Source organism: Corvus cornix, chromosome 10 (genome assembly GCF_000738735.6).
Source record: "Corvus cornix cornix isolate S_Up_H32 chromosome 10, ASM73873v5, whole genome shotgun sequence".
Classification (NCBI taxonomy): Eukaryota; Metazoa; Chordata; class Aves; order Passeriformes; family Corvidae; genus Corvus; species Corvus cornix.
Window position 1 is genome coordinate 19,266,182 of NC_046340.1, and position 20,648 is coordinate 19,286,829.

At 45.1% G+C, this 20,648-nt stretch overlaps 1 protein-coding gene across 1 annotated transcript in view; it reads right to left on the reverse strand.

The window, feature by feature from the left end:
• The window catches only part of NEO1 (neogenin 1), a 168,061-nt gene that overhangs the window by 109,741 nt on the left and 37,672 nt on the right, over positions 1–20,648 (reverse strand). The window contains 1 exon segment of the mRNA XM_039557898.1: positions 4,349–4,666. Coding sequence (XP_039413832.1) covers positions 4,349–4,666 — 318 coding nt within the window.

A 20,648-nucleotide genomic window follows, 5' to 3' on the forward strand; every position in this document is an offset into this window, starting at 1 on the left:
AAATCCTTCCTCCAAGTATGGACACGATGGGCCTCGGCCCACTCCAGTGTCCCCAGCTCTAAGTGGAAAAGCAGGAAGTCTCCCAAGGTTTCAACACAACACGTGAAACTTCACCATGGCATTTCCAGAGCCACTTTCCAGGAATGTTCTGCTCCTGGGCTGTGCTGCCCCTGCAATGTGCTCAATGGCTCCAAAGGAGATACTACACTTTTACTAAGTACGAACCAAATGTTCCTGGTTCCTGAACCATTTCAGAGTTTGATGTTACATGGCCGGAGCATTTCTATACAGAAGTGATTTGACTGTACTTTTTCTAAAAGTAATTACAAAATGAAGGCTTGAAAGCAAAATTTCTGTGAATATTTAAATGAGAAATAATAATTCAAGGAGATTATTTAGTTGAGGTGAGAAACAAGTCAGAAGTTATCACCAAGTGCTTTTGAATTAATGAAACTCAGACACACCTGAAGTTTGTACCAAGGCAGTGCCACAGCTGCGTCATCACAGCTGAGCAAATCACACAAAGCTCAAAGCCAAGAATTATCAAATGCAAGGATAAGTGGAAGAAGAGGAAGAAAAACAGCTGGATTCACTTGGGGAAAGAAGATGACAAGAGGTGAAACAAATAATTTAGTGAGCAGTCTTTAAATGGATACATAGAGCAAATAAATCTGCATCATCAAACTCAGTGCCCCTGTCACACTTCCCAGCTTTTAGATCCTCATGTATCTGTTCTCTCAATAAAAGCTTTAACCAAGCCACAGTAACCAGTGACTGGGGAAGGATCATCCTGGGAATATTTTCAGCTCGTGTCATTATACTTTTTATTAAAATACATACATACTTATTTTTCCAAGATGAATTACAGACACAGATCTCCAAAACTTTGTAAATCTATTTTTAATCCATGTTTTACAGCAGCTTTTTAAACCCTCTACCCTTCTTAAGATCTAACTGGCACTTAAGTATCAAAGACAGATTTGCATTTCAAAAGGCAATTAAAAAACATACTGTACCAAGGCACTGATTAAAGTGTTGTGGCTTTACATAAATTAGGCAGCTCCTTTAACTTTCCCTACTTCAAATCCATCATAACAATAGGCAAATCCTACACGTTACACGGACTGTATGGCCACCACACCTTCTCCTTCCACTGCCCTAAGAAACTGGTGATGACAAATTAATCTTCGTTTGCTCGAAGGAACCAAACTGTGGAGGCTCACACTGAATGGGAAAGAGATACTCATATCCCCAGACTGCTGCTCATTAAAGAAAACTATCATTTATTGTTGTTTGCTGTTCCTAAAAATCAAGGATTTACTACTAAGAGCAAACACTTTACTACCAAGGTGTAGCAGCACATAACTCCAAGTTACAGACTAATTCAAGTGTCCTTCACAATGGAATATTTTATCATATCCTCTGACTTGTTTTTTAAATCTAAAGGCAGCAACGATCAGTTTCTTTAAGAGGCTCACTTGCCACAGAACCTCTTGATCCTCACACCTCCAGAAACCCAAAGAGCAAAGTTTTCTCGTGGATCACCATGAACAGAAAAGGTCCTTTAGAGGCACATTGCCAGGAGCACAGTGAAGCTGCCATGATCCCCTCCCTCGCCATGGCAGGTTCAGAGCAGGGTCAAACACACAGATTGATGCAAACCCAAGCCAGTCCGTCTCTAACGTAATTCCTTCAATGCCTGAATTCCTCTGTGCCCAGACACTCGGAGCGCGTGGCTTGGGTTGAGTTTTCCATACAGTGGTTCACTAAACCCCTGTCACTCTACAGCAGCAAAAGAGCTTCAGATTCCAACACCTAAAAATTTTAGATCCCTCAACCTAGAATATATAGAAAGTCCTTTAAATAACTTGAGAAACTTATCCAAATTTGGCCACCTTCCTGCAGGAGTCGGGTAGATTGCTCAGCATCATCCACTGGCTGTGCAGTTCTAAGACTGAAAATTCCAACCCTGTATCCATATGATGGAACACAACGTGTTTTCACTGGATTCTCCTTGCCCTGGCCTCTGTGACTCACCAGAACTTGTCATTTTCAAGAGTTATTTAATGAGTAAGAAGCTGTTAAAACGTGCAACCTACACTTCATAATGTTCCCTTTTAGAGATCAGGTGCATGGCAGCACCACACTCGCACACAGCAGCGGAACCCCACATACCACTGCTCAATTAAGAGAGGAATTAGCTCCCTCCCACTGGAATTTTGAGGCCAAGGGGAGCCCTTACTATGCTAACAATGCCCACACTCACCACAGCCCAAAAGCTGCCAGTTAAAACAAAGACGGTGGGAAGGAATATTAAAAACCACTGTTAAAACTGAGGGATTTAAATGAGGACAAGAAAAGCAATAGGCTAAACCAGAATTTTAATATTCCACCTCTTATTCCAAAGCCTTCAGCAACCAAAGTGCCCTTCCCCCTACAAGAGGATTAAACTCGGTGTGGTCTTGCCCAGCTCTCGGCACTTGACTGGGGTGGTAAACAAGTTTTCACACACCCACATCTGCCAAAGCCTCTGCAGCAGTGCAGCCAGAGGATGCTCTGGGGCAGGTTTCCAAGGCACAGGATGGCAATAGGCAAGGCACAACACGTGCCACCAGCATTTCCTCTAGTTCTGGGCAATAAAAGTACCATTTTTATTGCATGGAATCAATCAATAACCTTAATACTCAGCTGTCAGGCCAATGTGTGCCAAAGGGGCACTGTTTGTGTGGGGAAGGTCCGTATTGTCTTGGGCTGGACTGTATTTGTTCTGTTTTCTAGTTAAGAGTGTTTGGAAAGAAAACCTCACCAGAACTGCATTGTTGTTTGTTGTGGGTTTTTTTAAAATAGGCTCTTGGGGTTTGTTTTTTTTTTTCCAAGTACTTGGGTTCTTTTTCAAGTACTAAATGGCTCTTAAAGATTGCATCATTTTAGAAAATATAAATTGAAATAGTACCTTCTACTTAGGGGAAAATGGAAGTGGAAATTCGGCAGACATTTTGGCTTACCTTCATTTTTAACCCCATTAACCTCACCTAATGATCATATAGAGCAGGCTGATAGCAGAGGCAGGAGGCTGAAGGCTCTCATGTGGAAAGCAGCAGAATTAATCCCGACAGCAGCGATGCAAGGAGGTGGTAATTGCTCGAGAGAAGTGTGGGAGAACTGCCTTTATTGTCCTCATTGCCAAGAAGCTCAGAAATCTATTCCTCATTAAGAGATTCTCAAAGTCACTCTTTTAAGGTATAAAACCCCGATTTTTCTACTTCTGACATTGGTGATGTTTCACAACAGTGCTACAAGCCAAGTTAATGGGAACAACATCCGAATACAAACGATGGAAGCGGCAGCTCTGGGACATGCAGGAGCACCAGTCAGGAAGAATTCATTACCCCAAGACATTTATTAAGCAAAGGAAAAAAAAACTGTTTGAAAAAGGCTGGCAAACATCATTAGAGAAACAAAGGAAAATTGCTTCATAGGCTTTTTTCCTAGTTACGGTGCCTTAGTTTACCTTGGTTTTTTTCCTTTTGGTTGGTTTTTCAAGTCTCACCCTTACTCAGTAATTACAAGTCTCTTCCTGCTTTACTGTTTACAACACACAAACTGACAGTCCCAAGCCCTGAGAAATAAGCAAGTGACAGAACAGATCACTTTCCCCAGCCATAATCTTTATTTTTACCTGCAAATGTCACTCCCTCACTGCTTTCTACCCCCCAAAATAAAGCTATCACCTATCAAGTCTAAAGGGTACTCGAAACACCAAAGCTGAGCTTATGATTTGGGCTTTTTAATGGTAAATTTTATGCATTTGGTTGGTTGTTACTTTTCGGACTTCCTTGTTCATATCTGATACTCAAGAAACAGAAAAATACAACTCCCCAGCACTCCATTCTCTACCCGTCTCTCAGTCCTGTAGGGAGTGTACACACTGCTGTTAGGAGCTTCCCAAACGTTTCAGACAGAGCAGGTAATTCTCCACATACAAGCACAGGAAGTTATTTTAAGGTTATTTATACATAAAGAAAGAAAAACCCTGTTTTCTTCCCCCTTCTAAGCTGTGGTAAATCTCCACTGTGATTTCAGACACCTGGCACTTCTCTTAATCCATTCATCGCAGATTCATCCTGATCTCTTGCATTTCCTGAGAAATACCCACACATTAAGCTGCTTATAGGAACAGAACACATGCCAACTCCCAGCCAGCAAAATGAGGGACACAGTCCCAGCTTCCCTGGCAGCTGATGGAACCAGCTCATGTTCCTTGGGAAGCACTTTCCTGCTTTTCCAAGGGCAGAGTATTCCTTTGCATCACCATGTTCTCAGCCACACTCACAAACCAGAGCCTTACCTGCCACGGTGAGCTTTGCTGTCCTGCTCACGATGGTCCCCAGGCTGTCCACAGTTGCCACACACTGATAATATCCTTCATCAGGTTTATTATGCTTGGAATGCACCACACTGTTAATTAATAAAGATCCATCTGGCAGCAGCTGGCGGCGGTCATCCGACACCAAGTTCAGGAAAGTGCCATCCTTTTTCCACTCGATTTTGGGAGGGGTCTCGCAATGAGCCGAGCAGTTCATGACCACCGATGCCCCACGCACTGACAGCACGTCCAGGGGCTCCACCAGGAAGTAGAAAGGAGTGAAAGTTCTCACGAGCGATTCTGTAAAACAGCACAGAATTTTGGGTTAGCTTTCCGCACTTTTAACGTGAAACTCACCCTCCATCAAGCTAGCGTGACAAGCACAAGCACTACCACTGCTCACATCCTCTCCCTGAACAGATTAAACCAGCTCGGTCTGTGAGACAGTGTTTTCTGCTTTGACCATTCACATCATGGACCCTCAGATTCCGAGACATTTTCATCCCTAAAATGTCTTGCCCTGCTCTGCTCTCGGCCTCTGTGGGGCGGGTGCCCTCACAGCAGTGCTGTCCTTTGGTGTGTGTAACCAAGATTAGGAACCGTCAAGAACAATTCAGCCCTCAAGATAAAGTCTCCCATTCTGAGTTAACATGTCTTGCAAGTGTCATACAGTGTTTTTTTACTTCCATTCTAGCCCAGGATAAACATGATTACTTTTCCATTTTAAGTATTCCCCAAAGAGTTCTGTAATTAACATCTACTTTGCATTAAGAAGTGAATTTTAATTACTGTCTTTCTGGTGTATTTGGTCAAGCAGAACGATTGTGTGTCAGTATCACTTTGACTTGTCTTACTTAATCATCCGTACAAAACAGAAGACAAATTCTTCCAGGGAAGAACTGTTTTCCAGCACTGGGTTCAGAGAACAGGGGATCTCGGTTTTTAAATCCACCTTAGAAACAACACTCGTATCACAAACTCCTGCACTCATCTCAAAACCGCTTCATCACTCAGCATTGACCATTTCATCTCACGGTCAATAAAAAAATGCTGAAATATTGTAAGACCGCCTTAAAGACAAATATGCATTTAATAACAAGATTTGTTTAATTAAGCTATAGAATAATTCTGGGGTTTGAGGAAAAAGCACAACTCTGAAGGAGACCTTTACTTGCAAACAGAGGCTGTCCTGGAAACATTGCAGCTTCTCCCATTGTTTGGTTGTTTGTGGGGTTTTTGAAATCGGATTTACCTTCTAAAATGACCTTAATTAACAAATTGATATGATTCCCTCTATCACTAAACTACAGAGAGTCCCTGGTTTCCAAAGAGCCTCCAGCTTCCCCCCAGAGGGACTCCAGCCTTCCTGTACAGAGCCCATTGTCTCTGCTACTCACAATTCACAGCAACTTGGAGATAAGGCAGGAGTGGTGTGAAAGAAACAACAGATAAACGAGGCTTTTGCAGCTGATAGCATTCAAACCTCCTTTACCTTCAAGAATTCAAAGAGGAAATACAGGAAAACATTCTAGAAAGATTGAAGTTTCCCTAGTGACAGTATCAGGCTAGAGACCTGTTAGGTTGGGATCTGAATCCTTGGGACTGTCTTTCTTGAGAATAGAGACAAACCACCCCCCCCCCCCCCCAAAAAAAAACCCCCAAACAAAATATACAGAACAAAAAAATCAATAAAACTTTAAACATTTCTAGGAGCTGCTTATGTTACTCTGGTTTGTACAAGGGCACCTGTGTGTGGATGTTCTCGATTCTCGGTGCCTCTGAGATCCTGAGTGTCAGCTCTCGTGCAGCAAAAGGCAGAGCAGAAACAGGAGCCATGGGCAGCAGGAAAATCTTTGACCTGTTTACCACTATAATCTCTTCCAGTGCCACAGAAACCTAAAGTTCTTTTCAAAATTAAAGACTGAGCTGCACAGTCCCTGGGTTTTCCAAGGGAAGCATTCTCCCCAAGCTGCCCCCTTTCCACCTCAATTACAAGCTTCTCTAAGTTTTTCCAATATAGATCCAGACCCCTATGAGAACAAAATACACTGGTTTGAGTTTTGCTTCACTCTGGCTTTTCAAATAAAACCCAGAAAACCTTTAAAAGAGGAATGGCAGCTTTTTGTTTGCCCTGTCTCCAGTGCAGATTGGAGCAGATCAAATCCATTGATAGAGTAAGATCGTTCTTGCCCTGGAAGCAACAAGGTGTCCAAGGAAATAGAGCAGAGCAGAGGATGTCAAGAGAGGTCACACCAAGAGCAGCTCAACAGGGATTATAAGCCTTGAGGAAGAATGGGAACCAGATTCTCAGCCAGGCTTCAGAGCTACCAAACTCCTGCCGAGAGCCCTGAGAAGACAGAGCAAGACAGACAAGCGGCTTCGTCCCGGGGTGTCACTGTGCTCCTGGACTGACTGCAGTGGGGAAAAAACGTGAAGGGTTGGTGAGAAACACTACTCCAGCTTGAAGGAAGTTAAACCAGAACGGAGACTGTTCTTTCAGAGGATCTGCAGCCGGGGTTTGGGGCACTCTGGAGAACCACACTGCAGCCAGCTGAGCTGAGCCACCTTCAAGCCTCAATTCACAAAAGCATTTGTACACACGGGACCTTAATAAACTTCTATTTCTACCAGTGAGCCATTTCTCCCGCTCCATCAACCTATTGATCACTGAGCTCAATGACAGCATCTTATTTTGGGCAGAATGGGCGTATCTGGTGCAGGGAGTCCTTCCCCTTTCCACACGCTTACACACACAGGTGTGCACACACCACTGCCTCCCTTTGTGCTAATACTGGCCCAAGGAGCTTATGCTGAAGCCAGAGAAGTCTGTCTCCCTGCTCACGAACAGGAACAGGAAAATCTCACTCATTCCCACCAGGCTGGAGTTTATTTCTCCCCAGATCTGCTCTGGAGATGAGTGGCAGGGAGCCAGATGTGCCAAAACACAGACAAGATCTGCATCAGCCACCAACACGGAGTCATTTCTCATGCCCTGGAAGCTCCACAACTCCCTTCCTCAGCCCTGCCAGCACACAGGCAGCCGGGTTTCACACTCCTGTGCCCATCCCAGCACACAGGCAGCCGGGTTTCGCACTCCTGTGCCCATCCCAGCACACAGGCAGCCGGGTTTAGCACTCCTGTGCCCATCCCAGCACACAGGCAGCCGGGTTTAGCACTCCTGTGCCCATCCCAGCACACAGGCAGCCGGGTTTAGCACTCCTGTGCCCATCCCAGCACACAGGCAGCCGGGTTTAGCACTCCTGTGCCCATCCCAGCACACAGGCAGCCGGGTTTAGCACTCCTGTGCCCATCCCAGCACACAGGCAGCCGGGTTTCGCACTCCTGTGCCCATCCCAGCACACAGGCAGCCGGGTTTAGCACTCCTGTGCCCATCCCAGCACACAGGCAGCCGGGTTTAGCACTCCTGTGCCCATCCCAGCACACAGGCAGCCGGGTTTAGCTCAGCAGTGTGGCACTGCTGACTACATCACTACCATATTCCCCAGATCCTGTTCTTGGAAGCTGCTATAAGGCTTGTTACTTTGAATTTAATGTTAATTTGAGTTTAATGTTATTCCTGCTTAACTGTATTAGCTTGCACCTGGCTCCTCTGAATTCTTCCACCTTCCAGGGAAAAGTTTACCAAATTTGAACTCTAACCTTGTCCTCACTCTTCCCTAAGTGGTGTGAAAATGTAACAAATACAATTTACTCCATCAACCACTCTGGGACTGAAAGACAGCAAATACAAGTTTACCTAAAACACACGAGTGCAAAATCCCCACAAAACAGCCTCCAACATCAACATCAGAAGGACCTGGAGCTGCTGGAGAGAGCCCAGAGGAGGCCCCGGAGCTGCTCCAGGGCTGGAGCCCCTCTGCTCTGGAGCCAGGCTGGGAGAGCTGGGGGTGCTCACCTGGAGAGGAGAAGGCTCCAGGGAGAGCTCAGAGCCCCTTGCAGGGCCTAAAGGGGCTCCAGGAGAGCTGGAGAGGGACTGGGGACAAGGCATGGAGGGACAGGATACAGGGAATGGCTTGAGGGCAGAGTTAGATGGGATATTGGGAAGGAATTCCTGGCTGTGAGGGTGGGGAGGCCCTTGCACAGGGTGCCCAGAGCAGCTGGGGCTGCCCCTGGATCCCTGGAAGTGTTCCAGGCCAGGTTGGACGGGGCTTGGAGCACCCTGGGACAGTGGAAGGTGTCCCTGCCCATGGCAGGGGTGGCACTGGATGGGCTTTAAGGTCTCTCCCAACCCACATCATTCCAGGATTCTGTGATTCTAAGTCAGGGAAATCAAAGCTTGTTCACCTCACCCAATTTGTCCAGGAACTGATGCCCAGTTGAGTACTTTTATACATTCCTAACCCCTACTATTGAAAATGCTCTGGGGTGTCCTAGTCCTCCTTGTAGCTCCTCTCTCCTCAAATTCTCACAATTAACCATCAGTTCTGACACTGTTTCAGCCAAGACAAAACCCATCACTGTCAGTGATCTGACAGCATTTAATCACAAAGTGCTTCCAGCCTGTCCTGCACCCTTTTCTGTGCAGAGCTGCATCTTTGTAAGGCCTCAGGTGAGCAATGTGTAGAACAGTAAATGCCAAGCAGTTGCACAAGTGGGGACAAGCTTCCCTTCCTTATCCAGTTAATTTCTGGAAGACACAAGCACTCCAATATCAACCTTAAATCACTGAAATGCATCCTTTAACAACCGCCTGCCACGAGCTCGTCAGAAATTACAGCACTTAGGAAAATAACTCCACAAAAAACCACTCTGATCTCAGTCCTACCGACTCCACATAAATCACCTCAAACTGGTACACGGCAATGTGTCTTGAGATTTTCCCAGCAGTGCCACAGACCTGACTTGGATTCAATGCTGCCACCAGAACTGTTCAGTCGTGATGTTCTCCTGAGGACGAGCATCAGCTGCAGCCCAAGCACAGAACTCCAACACCACATTTCACTTCACTTCAGGAAGAAACCACATCCCATTTTACAAGGACCAAATGCGACAACCATCCAGAAGGAAAATGTGAAGCACAGGTATCACTTCAGAACTCCGTTTTCCAAACAGGATGATAAATTAAGGCAGCCAAATGCACCTTCCATCACAATTAGCTGACTCGAGATTAGCAGTCAGGCTTTGGTTTGGAAGGAGTCAAACCAGGCTTTGATGAAGAAGGATCACTGACTGTTCTGAGCTGAGGAACGATGTGGCACCAGGGGTGATACCTGTCCCCCTGACTCCAAGGCAATTTAGCAGTATGGATATGACACCCTTCAGGCTTGACATGTAAAACAGAGGCATCTGAAATCCTGATCAGACTGGCAGGAACTGTTACACAGCCCCTTCCCACGTACTGCGAGTCAGTGATAAAAGCTGCAAGCTCTCTGGCTGCAGGATTGCACATTTAAAAGGCTTTTCTCCAGAATTTAATTAACGTTCCCAATGGCGTCTGTAATCCTAAAGACAGTGTCATGCCCTTCCTAACCCACATCATTACAAAAAGCTGCCTCCAGAATCAGCCAGACGTAGCTTAAGTGAAGATGTTCCCCACACCATTCCCTGCAGGCTGCCAGCAGGAGCTCACAGAGAACATGTTCTGTGGTTTTGTTCACATATTCATGGCTAAGGAACACGTTATCTATGTGGGCAAATTGCTGCATGTGGTAATCTCTAAATAAATGTAAATATTACCAGCTTGGTAATTTATTTCCCTTGACAACATCAGAAGCATTCTGCATCCCCCAATAAGCAAAATTTATCTATGATATTACAATGTAGCAATGGTTAGACAAAGATGTATTTTCTGCATAATATTACATTTTTCTCTTCTAGGCAATAGCAATTATAGACCACCTGACCAAATTAAACTATGACAGCAGTATACGCCAGCCAAACATCTTTAGATTCTACTTTCATAAAGCACTTCCAAAGCCCAACCATATACACAGTGCTTGGCAAGTTCACCACACTCAAAAACCAAGGTCACATTTCTAAACTGCTTTCTCTAAACGCCACTTCAGCTCCTGCTGCACAAAGACTCTGCAATCCACAAATTATACCAGACAAAAATTAAATCGCACTTAAGCATCAAGAAAAAAAGGAGGGAGTGTAAGAGCTACCCCTGAGTGCAGAGTACAGTATAAATCCTGCTGGTACTTCCATAACTCCAGCGGTGGGCTGACAGAGGAACCTGGCAGAGCAAGTGACGGAACATTATAAGGTAAGTAACGCCTTGTATAAATCCAGACTTTCCCAGACTTAGTAGATTCCTTTCTCCTTCCACTCAAGCCGATTTCCTCCTCTGATGATTTAATACACTGTAACAAAGATATCCATCACAAAGAGTAACTCCTCTTCACCCAGCATCGTTGGGAATCGTGGGCTAAGAACAGTGCTTGAGGAATGCTGTGGTGTCTCAGATTCCCCCCACACAAAAGGGAAGGGCTGTTCTGAAATCTGCAAGGGAGAGAGATCCTTTCAGGATGGAGGAGGACACGTGGAAGAAATTCCACCCTGTGAGGGTGGGGAGGCCCCGGCATAAGTTCCCAGAGCAGCTGTGGCTGCCCCTGGATCCCTGGCAGTGCCCAAGGCCAGGCTGGACAGGGCTTGGAGCAGCCTGGGACAGTGGAAGGTGTCCCTGCCCATGGCAGGGGTGGCACTGGATAATCCTTCAAGTCCTCTCCAACACAAACCATTCCCAGATTCTATGATGTTACTGAGTTGAGAAGGTTTTTGACATCATGTACCAACAAGAACACAAAAATCAAGACAGTCCCCCACAATTCTAGCATTATTGTAACACAGAAAGAGATAATAATGTTTCAGGACGTGGCCTTAGTAACTCGTGAGTATCCAGACAGCACAGTCAATAAACAAAGAACCAGTCAAGCAAAGGAAACCGTATTTTGCAACAATGCCTTTAGAGCTTTGTTTATATTCCCAGTTACCTTTTGTCTGTTAAATAACAAATTATTGCTGGTTAAGATTTAACTGTCCTTCTTAATGGACCTCAAGAACAAAATTATATTTTTTTAAAAGTAGCCCATTAAAAAAGTGTGCAGGAATAGAATGAAGTCTCCAAATGGTGTGGTGTGTCTGCAGTAAATCACTGCAAGGAAGCATCCCTGCATCTACTCCAACCAACGCCCTCTGTAAGCGATACCATCGCCTCATATATTATTAAATAATGGCAAGAAAAACACGATAACGATCAGCAGCCAAATCCAAACACAGATTGTAATTTCCAAGATCAGATGTCTGTGGAGATGCATTTATCTGCTGTTCAGTTCCACGGCCTTTCAAACACCTTGAGAGTCGGACATTTTTACCTGGATTTGGAACGCGTGGAAGTGATTTTATTATTTACAGTTACCTGTCCCAGGTGCTGTGCCATGGCTCCCTTCAGCAGCTGCTCCCAAGCACTGTCACTCCAGGTCACAACCCTTCTGCCCCTTCACTGTGGGGCTGCAGTCCCGTTCAGCTTGGAAAACTGCAGGAGAAAGGTGGCACCAACTCCTCCTCCCCTAAAGCAGGACTCACTGGAACCACTTCTCGTGGTACCCTTGTGCAACTTGTCCCAAAAAAGTCCCCACCAAGGAGGTGCTCCTCATGTCCAGTCCATATTCCCACTCTTGAACTGTTTCCTACTCACAAGGATTTATTCATCTGCCTTAAATCCACACTCAAAAAAGGAAAATAAAACGCCGCCTACCAGCCGTGCTTCAAAAACAACTTCTGGTGCACTTTTTGTTCCTCCTAGTGTGCCAGGAAAATAAATCATTTATAAGCACCATGCCCAAAAATGTGGATTTCTTTCAGGTTGTTTAAAAATATCCTTGGGTTTTACAGAATTTGGATGCAGAAGCTGAGCCCCACAAACCTCTCACCTTGTGCAAGGAACACTCTTTCAAGACCATTTTGCTTTTATAAATCAAAGGAAACACAAGTCGGACCATCTAACACCATATATTTGAATTAAGCCAATGAGGGAACCTCTCTGAAGGTCCTAACTGTAAAATTTGTTCTCGCAACCATTTCAGAAAGAGAGCTTAAAGGATTTTATCCACCTTTCCCCTTTTTTGTGGAATTACTAAAGCCGTTTCTCTCATTTCAAGCAACTATCAGTTTTTAATATCAGCAGCCCTTCCTTCACAAAGCACCTCAGTCCCAGGGGACCAGAGCTCCATTATTTATTTAATTTTTAATTCTTCCAGGGACTATTTTCATTATTTTCTCCACCTGGGCTGAGAAACATCCCTCCAGCATTTCTCCACAAGTTTACTAGAGGGCACTGTAAAGACACCTACAAAAGGAAGAAAATGCATTTCTGTTCCTCCGGTGAACAAAAGCACTTTGACTTTTCCCCAGAAATAGCTCCCAGATGTTGGCTCCTGACAACGCTATAGTTGTTACAGCAGGTGAAGAGGAATTTCCATTTTTTCCTGGAGTAATGGATTTCCTCTCCCAGAGTTCCAGTCTTCTGGGCAGTCAGGCACTTAATTTACCTCTTCAGAGATGTGAAAGAGTGGCTTTCCACGGGTTAAGGGCAAACAGAAAGCCTACTTGTAAGGCTCAAAATACACATTGCACACAATGCAAGGAGGTTGCTCATCCTGCCCTACTGCCCCTGTCTGGGCTCTACTCAAACCACCCTGCTCAGACCCGAGCAACTGGTTCCCCAAACCCTCCCAGGGCCAGACAAGACCTTGAGCTCCCTATGGAGATGCCCTGCTGGTTTGCAAACCAAGCCCAGAGAATCAGGGAGCAGATTCCTTGCTTCAGACAGGGTGGGTTTTTTTGCCAGACTGGTATTTCAAAAATGGTTTAGAATATAAATACAGAAAAAAATCCCCACACATCACAAGAGATTTGCTGAAACCAATTACTTAAATATTTCCCAAGTGTAAACACACTGCAGCATCCAAGAACTGTGCATCAAGGGGAAAGCAGTTTTGCCACTTCTCAGATGCCAACGAGGTTATGGGGAACCCAACAGAACTGATTCAGTTTAAGACACTCTAAGTGAGGCAAGCTTTGCACTCAGTGAATGATCTCCCTCCCACAGGCAACCTCTTCAATCCAGGGCTCCAATGGAGATGCCAAGGGATGCTCACAAGTGTGAAGGGCAGGGGGAATGCTGTTATCGAGTCAGGGGGCTCTAATCACAGCAATGGTCAGAAAAGCCACACAGGAAGAAATGTTGGGAGGAAAAGAAAAAAACTTGGTTTCTATAGGAAGACCAAAATGAAAAAAAGGATGAACATGAAAAAAAAGATGCAAAGAAGAATCAAATGGAAAGTTGCTGAACATCATTTCCAGTGTCTTTCTAAAGACAGAGATCTTTGTCACACTTCATGAAGAGGAAAAGAATTCTTTACAAATACCTTTAATGTCAGATCAAGCAAGGAATATCTGAGAGGACCTGGAAACAGAACAGCAGCATTGGATCAGAGCAAACGGAATCCCTTCAACTCAGCGTCCTGTGACAGCAGCCGAGAGCAGATGCTGGGGAGCAGCCAAGGGCAGAACCAACACCAGCAAAGCTCCCCAGAGTCAGCCCCAGCACCTCCCTCTCACAGCACAGGGACACCAGCGTTTGTTCCTCGGCTCCTGGAGAAAAAGCACAACCAGTAACCTCTGCCAGCACCTCGGAGCTGCCTTGGGGGAGAGAGGAAGGAGGAAGGGGAGAGGGAAAACAAATCCAAGTTCAGCACTTGATTCGAGGGTCCCTAATTTAGGGGACCAGTGCAGAAAGATCAGGATAATCAGTAAATGCTGCACACTCAGCACAACTAACTGTACAGCCCTTCCCTTCTGTGGTTTCCTACCAACCACTGCCCAATCACACCACTGATCCACAATATATAAAATTATAATAACCTTAGCAATGTGTTGATGAGGGTTTTATTGATCTTTCAAGGCAGTAGTGAAAAATCAGGAACAGTAGGAAGGTGGAAACTATGCACATACACACTACTGTAAACATGCTACAATATTACCAAGAATCTTATTTTAAGAACATATTTGCACTAGTTTTCTATCCCATAAAAGTCGACATTATTCGCAGAGTTCATTAGGTGCTGTTGTGGTTTAACCCGGGGATAAATCAGGTGCAATAAAACCTGCCCCTCACAAATTTAACTCATAACACTCCTGTAAAAGTGAGCTGGCCAACTAGAGAGCCCCAGACCGAGACTTTTTTTGGCAGAAAGGGATAGAGTGGGATGACAGGCACATCACCAGTCGCAGGAAAAGAGGGATGCAGCAGGTGCCCTCAATGGCATGGAAAAGTGGGGCAGATTTCAGTCACGCCAGTACCAAGGTAATACCCTGGGGAAGCTGAGGAAATAAGAGAACCAGCAGTATCCCCAGTTTTCTTGGATTTCCACTGAGCATAAGGGTTTGTGTCTGTGTTTGAGAAGCCCAAACTAAAAGCTGCAGAGTGCAAAGCTAAAGCCCTCAGAGATGCCCACTCTGGTCAGTGACCACAGCACAGTATCAGGACCATTTAAAAACTACAAAACCCATCAAAAATATCAACCAAACATCTTACTAGTATCATCAATGAATAAGCCATATAAAAGAAACAATATATAACAAAACCAGTGTGTTACTGCACCAGAGTTCAGGAAGACTTGGCAGATCCAGCACTGGTAAAAATATATATAATACTTGCAGATGCAGAAATTTAAATTTGATATCCAGATCAGCTCCAATATTCAAATGAGCACCATTTAAACTGTGCAAGTTAGAAAAAGAAGCAAAGAAATGACATCCCAGACTTGTGCCCACCAGGAAAGCAGTTCAAGCAGGAACTCCAAGACGTGTTGTGGAGTCAACAGCTCCTTCAAGTTACTCATTCTTTACTCTGAGCAGTGGATAAAACTCTCCATTTGTGCCACCTCCACAACAAACCGTGGTTTGTTTGGCTTTTTTCATCCTCTCAGCTGTGAACTCTGCATATCGATCCTGAAACGTTTAATGCCTTTTACATGCTTTGGCTGCTCCCGATCACCAACGCCACGGGCTCTCCCTGGCCCAGCACTCCCTCCCCGAGGGAGTATCTGCGATTCTTCCCAACCCTTCATCATGAAATGCACAAAAATGACCTGGAATAAAAACCAAAATATCCCCAAGTCTTACTTACCGCAATTTAATTATTTCAAGTGCTGTGAACCTACGTGGAGCAGAGCAAATTATTGGATTTTTGTTTATTATTTTCTATATAAGAAATCAAGCAGCTACACTTTGGGAAGGCAACTGCAGCCTATTAACAGCATATTTGTATTCTAAACAGATCTATAAGAGAATCTAATTGCACTAATCCTTTATTGTAACTTTGCAGCCGTGTTATTTTACCCAGCTGACATTTTTCCGTAACAGATTCCTCCTAAGCTTCGAGTGCTCATAAGCCTCATAAGCCAAGAAAAGCTACAAGAAAAAGAGCCAAATGCCTCAATTTAACTCCCGAGTCTCAGTGTCTCCTTTTCCCCAAGAGGAGTGGATGGCACACAGCTATCTCCCCGTCTCTGGTAGGGAAAGGGGCGAGGGAAGCCCCAGGACGTCACTGCCATTCCCACACCATCCCAAAGCACTGGAGCTGTCCGTCTGACTTGGACGGGTAACACAACCCTGGGCTGTACCTGGAGCGTGTGGAACCGCCAGCCCTGCCTCGTTTGATCTCAGTTGAAAGTACAGTAAAGTGAAGTGAAAGAGCAGTTTTAAAAGCTTTACACAGATTCTTGTCTCTGCTCAAAGAGCATTAGTGAAAACACTTCCTGTGGCAGTGTGTGAAGACAAGCAGCACCTTTCATCTCCCCTGTTTACTGCCTTCACCTCCCTGATTCCCAGGCACCACTGGAGCTTTGATTGGCGCAGCTTTTGTCAGAATGAAAGAAAAAGCTCAACTGTAGCTTTGCAAATATATAGCAAAAACATTTGCAAGTATTAGCTTGGCAAATGCTTTATAGATGTGAGGGGGAAAAACACAAATTTATCTGTTCAGTTATATAATACAGATTATTTCAAAGTGGGAAAGTAGGTTTCAAAAGAACTTACGTAAGAGTGGAAATACAATTACTGCATGTATTAACTGAATTATCATATAGACATGGGTATTACTGGATGCACAGTTCTGGATATGCTGCTTCCCTCAGCCTGTGCTCCAGCTAATCCTGGCTGTGCTATGGATTGGCATGCACTGACAGCTACCTGGGTGGGTATTTGAAAGGTTCCTCTGCAAGGTTTTGCTCTGCTTAACACGAAGCAGAATTTTTCAGCTGAAACAATAATATCAAAACAGGCCCCAGACCTGCACTCTGCGCATCACGTCGGAGAACAGCACTCCATTCACACCACTTCATTCCTAAGCTGTTAAACAAACAGACAGACCTGATGAAATATTAATTTGACTAATTATGGCAACAGAACTCCAGAGGGAAGTGACAACTCCACAGAAAGAGAGCAGTACCTGTTGGCAGCAGTGCCAACTGCCCGAGTCCCAGACGTGTGGCAGATGGCTCCTGAGGCTTGGGCACACCGTGCTGGCCCCAGCCTTGGCTCAGACTCTCTCTGGTTGGAAGATGCCAAGGCTCACCTGGGTAGGCAGAGCCTACGTGTGAGCTACTGAATGGGGCTTTTAGGTAAAGACAGCACACAAAGCATCTACCACTCAACAGTTCTTCCAACTCGTGGACTTCAATCAAATCCAAAGTGTTTTCACAAGAGAAACATTTACCTTTATACAGTAAAAAGCTCTTCAACCTGCTTGGACAGCAGATGCAAACTACCTGGCAACTCACTGCCCAAACTGAAACTTTTGGATGATAATACTTTATAAAACATCATTTGAATGCAATTCTTTACATGGAAGAGTCTTCTGGAGCTCATCTAGCCCACCCACCTGCCCCAAGCAGGTCTATTTAGATCAGGTTGCTCAGGGATCTGGCCAGCCAAGCTTCAAAATTCTCCAAGGAACAATTTCCCAACAATAGAAGAGAGCAAGCAAGAAGTGTGTGAGCATCCAAAGCAGGAAAGCATAGTGAGAGATACACCCCCAAACTGGCTTTCCATTATTTCCTTCCTGACATATCGTAACTGTGAGCTTTGGTTAAACATCCACAAATTGAAAGTCCCAAAGCCACAGAAAGCAGCACAAAGCCACAATAATGGCAACATTAGGAAAGATCTTTTTTGAAGAATCCAGCAGTAAAAGCTACATAAAGTGCCTGGTCCATCTGTCACCATGCTTAGAAACAAGGAGGAGGACACAACACCCCCACACACTGTGAAAATCACGCCTTCCAGGTGTTCAGAGGGGCGAGGAAAGGATGGCTCTGATCCCCACTAAACTGCCCAGGCTGGTCATCCCAGGCATGGGTTTGCACCTCCAATTTGAACAAAGCTTTTGGAGGAGCTGAGGGGCTGTGACACCTCACCCAAGCTGGACACAAACTCTCCACTGTGGAGCTGGCTGACATTGCAATGACAGGTTTGTCTGTACCACCAACCACGTAACCTGGGCTGTTCTGGCTCCCAGAGCCCAGCACATAAACGCAGTGACCAAGAGACAGATGGAGCCATGGCTGAAGCTTGACATGGAACTGTTCACTGCCATAACGCCCCTCAGCATCCCCAAACACCTCTTCACTTCAGCTCCTGACTCCAGCCCAGCTCCAAACTGCACAGGCTGATCCCACTGCTCAGCTGCATATCTGGGAGGAGTTGTTACAACTTCTGATGCGACTGCTCCATCCCAGGTCAGCACAATCATCGCCACCAGCACAGAACAAGGACCTCAACACCCTTCCATTGCCGTTTCTGGTTCATTCCCTTTAAATCCAACCTTCCCCATACTGCCAGGGCTGCCTTTTTCCCCCACCTGAGGTCCCTGGCAGCATCAGTGTAATGTTCTTGGCACATCCTTCCCATTTGCATCTCGGTCAGCGCCTGCCACAACAAGCTTTCTATTTTAAATACTGCACATCGATAGGACTGCATTAAAATATAAAGCATTTACACAGTTCCAAAAGATGTTACGGCACAGCCTTTCCCAGGTTCTGTCAGAACTCCTGCTGTAATTTGTCCCAGTCCCCAAGCACCACCTTTCAGACAAAGCCACAAACGCTGGGAGCTGCAGGGCAGAGCCTCCACAGAGCCACCACTGACCACCACCAGACACCATTAGAGAGCTAAAAATTCCTTTGGTCTCGTTTTCCCTGGCCTTTCCGAGGGTTTATGTAAATAGTCTGCACAGCCTTCTCCTGAGAAACTCTCCCAACCCAAACCTACCTAAATCACGGCATAATCAGATAATTAGATTTCGGTCCCTCTAAGTCTGCTATTAGCACTTCCAAGCTATGTTTAAGGGGATAAAAAAGCTTTACTTCAAGTAATTCACAGCACATGATGACTATCACAAAGGGGAAGCTCTATTTTCTAGCAGAGTAATTTACACTTTCTAAACAAAAAAATTCCAAGGGAAAAATTATCATATAATGTGCGGTGGGGTTTTAAGTCTAATTTTTCTTAGTGGGGTTTTTTGTTCGCTTTAGGAGCTACAAGCAGAAAACAGAGCTATTGAACCAGCTCCTTTCAGCTGTAAGAAGGGTGAAATGCAGCTTTCCAGGGGAAACCAAGCACTCGTGTCACCATCAACCATGAAAAAGTCCCAGACAAGAGCATGTAACATCATTGTATCGGCTCCGTAACAGAAACATCCATGCTACAGATGGGATTACGAGAGGAGGGGGGAAAACCGAGGCCAGGAACTGGTCACAAGCAGCAGCACCTGTGAGGTGATGCACTTGAGCAGCACATTCTGCAATACAAACAAAGTATTTGAGCATGTTCACTTTATTTTTAATTCAAAACCTGTTAGGTTGGCATAAAACATTGTTTTGTCTTGGATTTTCTGGCTTTGTCTCGATACCAGGCACTACTGAGGTCCTCCTTGCCTTGCTGCACTATTACCTTGCTTGCACATCAGAGGGAATATAAATCACAGAATATTAAGCAAAGTAAGATGCTTTGCCTTTATTTCATTAGGGTTTCTCTGCAGCACAGATTTCTTACAGCCAATATTAAAATGTAATTACTTTGTCTCCCAAAGTTTTCAAATACATGACTTGCATATATAGAAGCTGTTTTATCTTTGTAAACATGAAATAACAGAGGGAGGGGGAAATTATTCACTTTTTTCTGCTTAGCAGTTTCATTTCTAGCAGCACCTCCTCCCCAGCCACAGCAATGTGTGCAGGGCTTCATCCCTGCTTTGTCTGAGGGTACTGTTAAATATTTGTCACAGGAGTTTGTGCCAGTAACAAAAATGAGGGAACCACAACCAGAGCAGACAGATGGGCCAGAGCTCAGCGAGGCATGGGCTGAAGTGTGTCAGGAATCTTATGAAATGAGACATTATGTAACATTATCAAATCTGGGCACCCAGAGCTGGGTCACCTGCATCTCCCCAGCTGCACACAATGCAGACAGCCCAAACCCAAGCATTAAAACATCTTACACTGAGTTATATACCGACTTATTTTTATATGCTCATATATAAAAGCATGCACATCAGCACAGCTGTGCAAATGGATGTACCTGCTGATTTCTAAAGCAAAAATTCAGCTAGACCTATCAACTGGGCAGCTGATAAACCCATGGGCTTTGATAAAGAATAGACAAGATCATTTGAGACTTAACCAATAATGGCATTAGATCCACCTCAGCACCCAAATTAATTTTGCTGCTCCAGCAGTCCGAGTGCTCCTTATGAACCTGTTGAGGGAGGTGGGAGCTGAGCTGGCCAAGGGCTTCTCAGCACAAAGCACCACTTCTGGCATGTCTGCAGTCCCTGGGGTTCATCTCCCCAGCTAACTGGTAACAGATACGAAGGTAACTCTGCATAGCAGTGCCACCTCTTTAAACTGGTAATCTAGGTGAGCTATTTTTACCAGAGGATATTTAATCAGAGATCTGAGGACAGTAATTATCTAGAGATACTGAAAATCTGGGGCTACGCTGCAGGACCACACAGCGGAAAAAACACAGAATACAGAAGGACACTGTAATGAGGGCTCTGTCTGGAACACGTGAGTAAGAAAAGCAAGATCCTACAACCACAAGGCACAACAAGCTGTCCCGAGTTCTTTCTGCACCAAACCCAGCTGTCTGAAGGGCTGGTGACTGCAAACCACCACAGCAAACCAAAGCCCAGCAGACGCCACGCTCACGTCCAAGCAGCAAGTTGAGAACATTGCAAGAGCAGCTCATTAAGTTT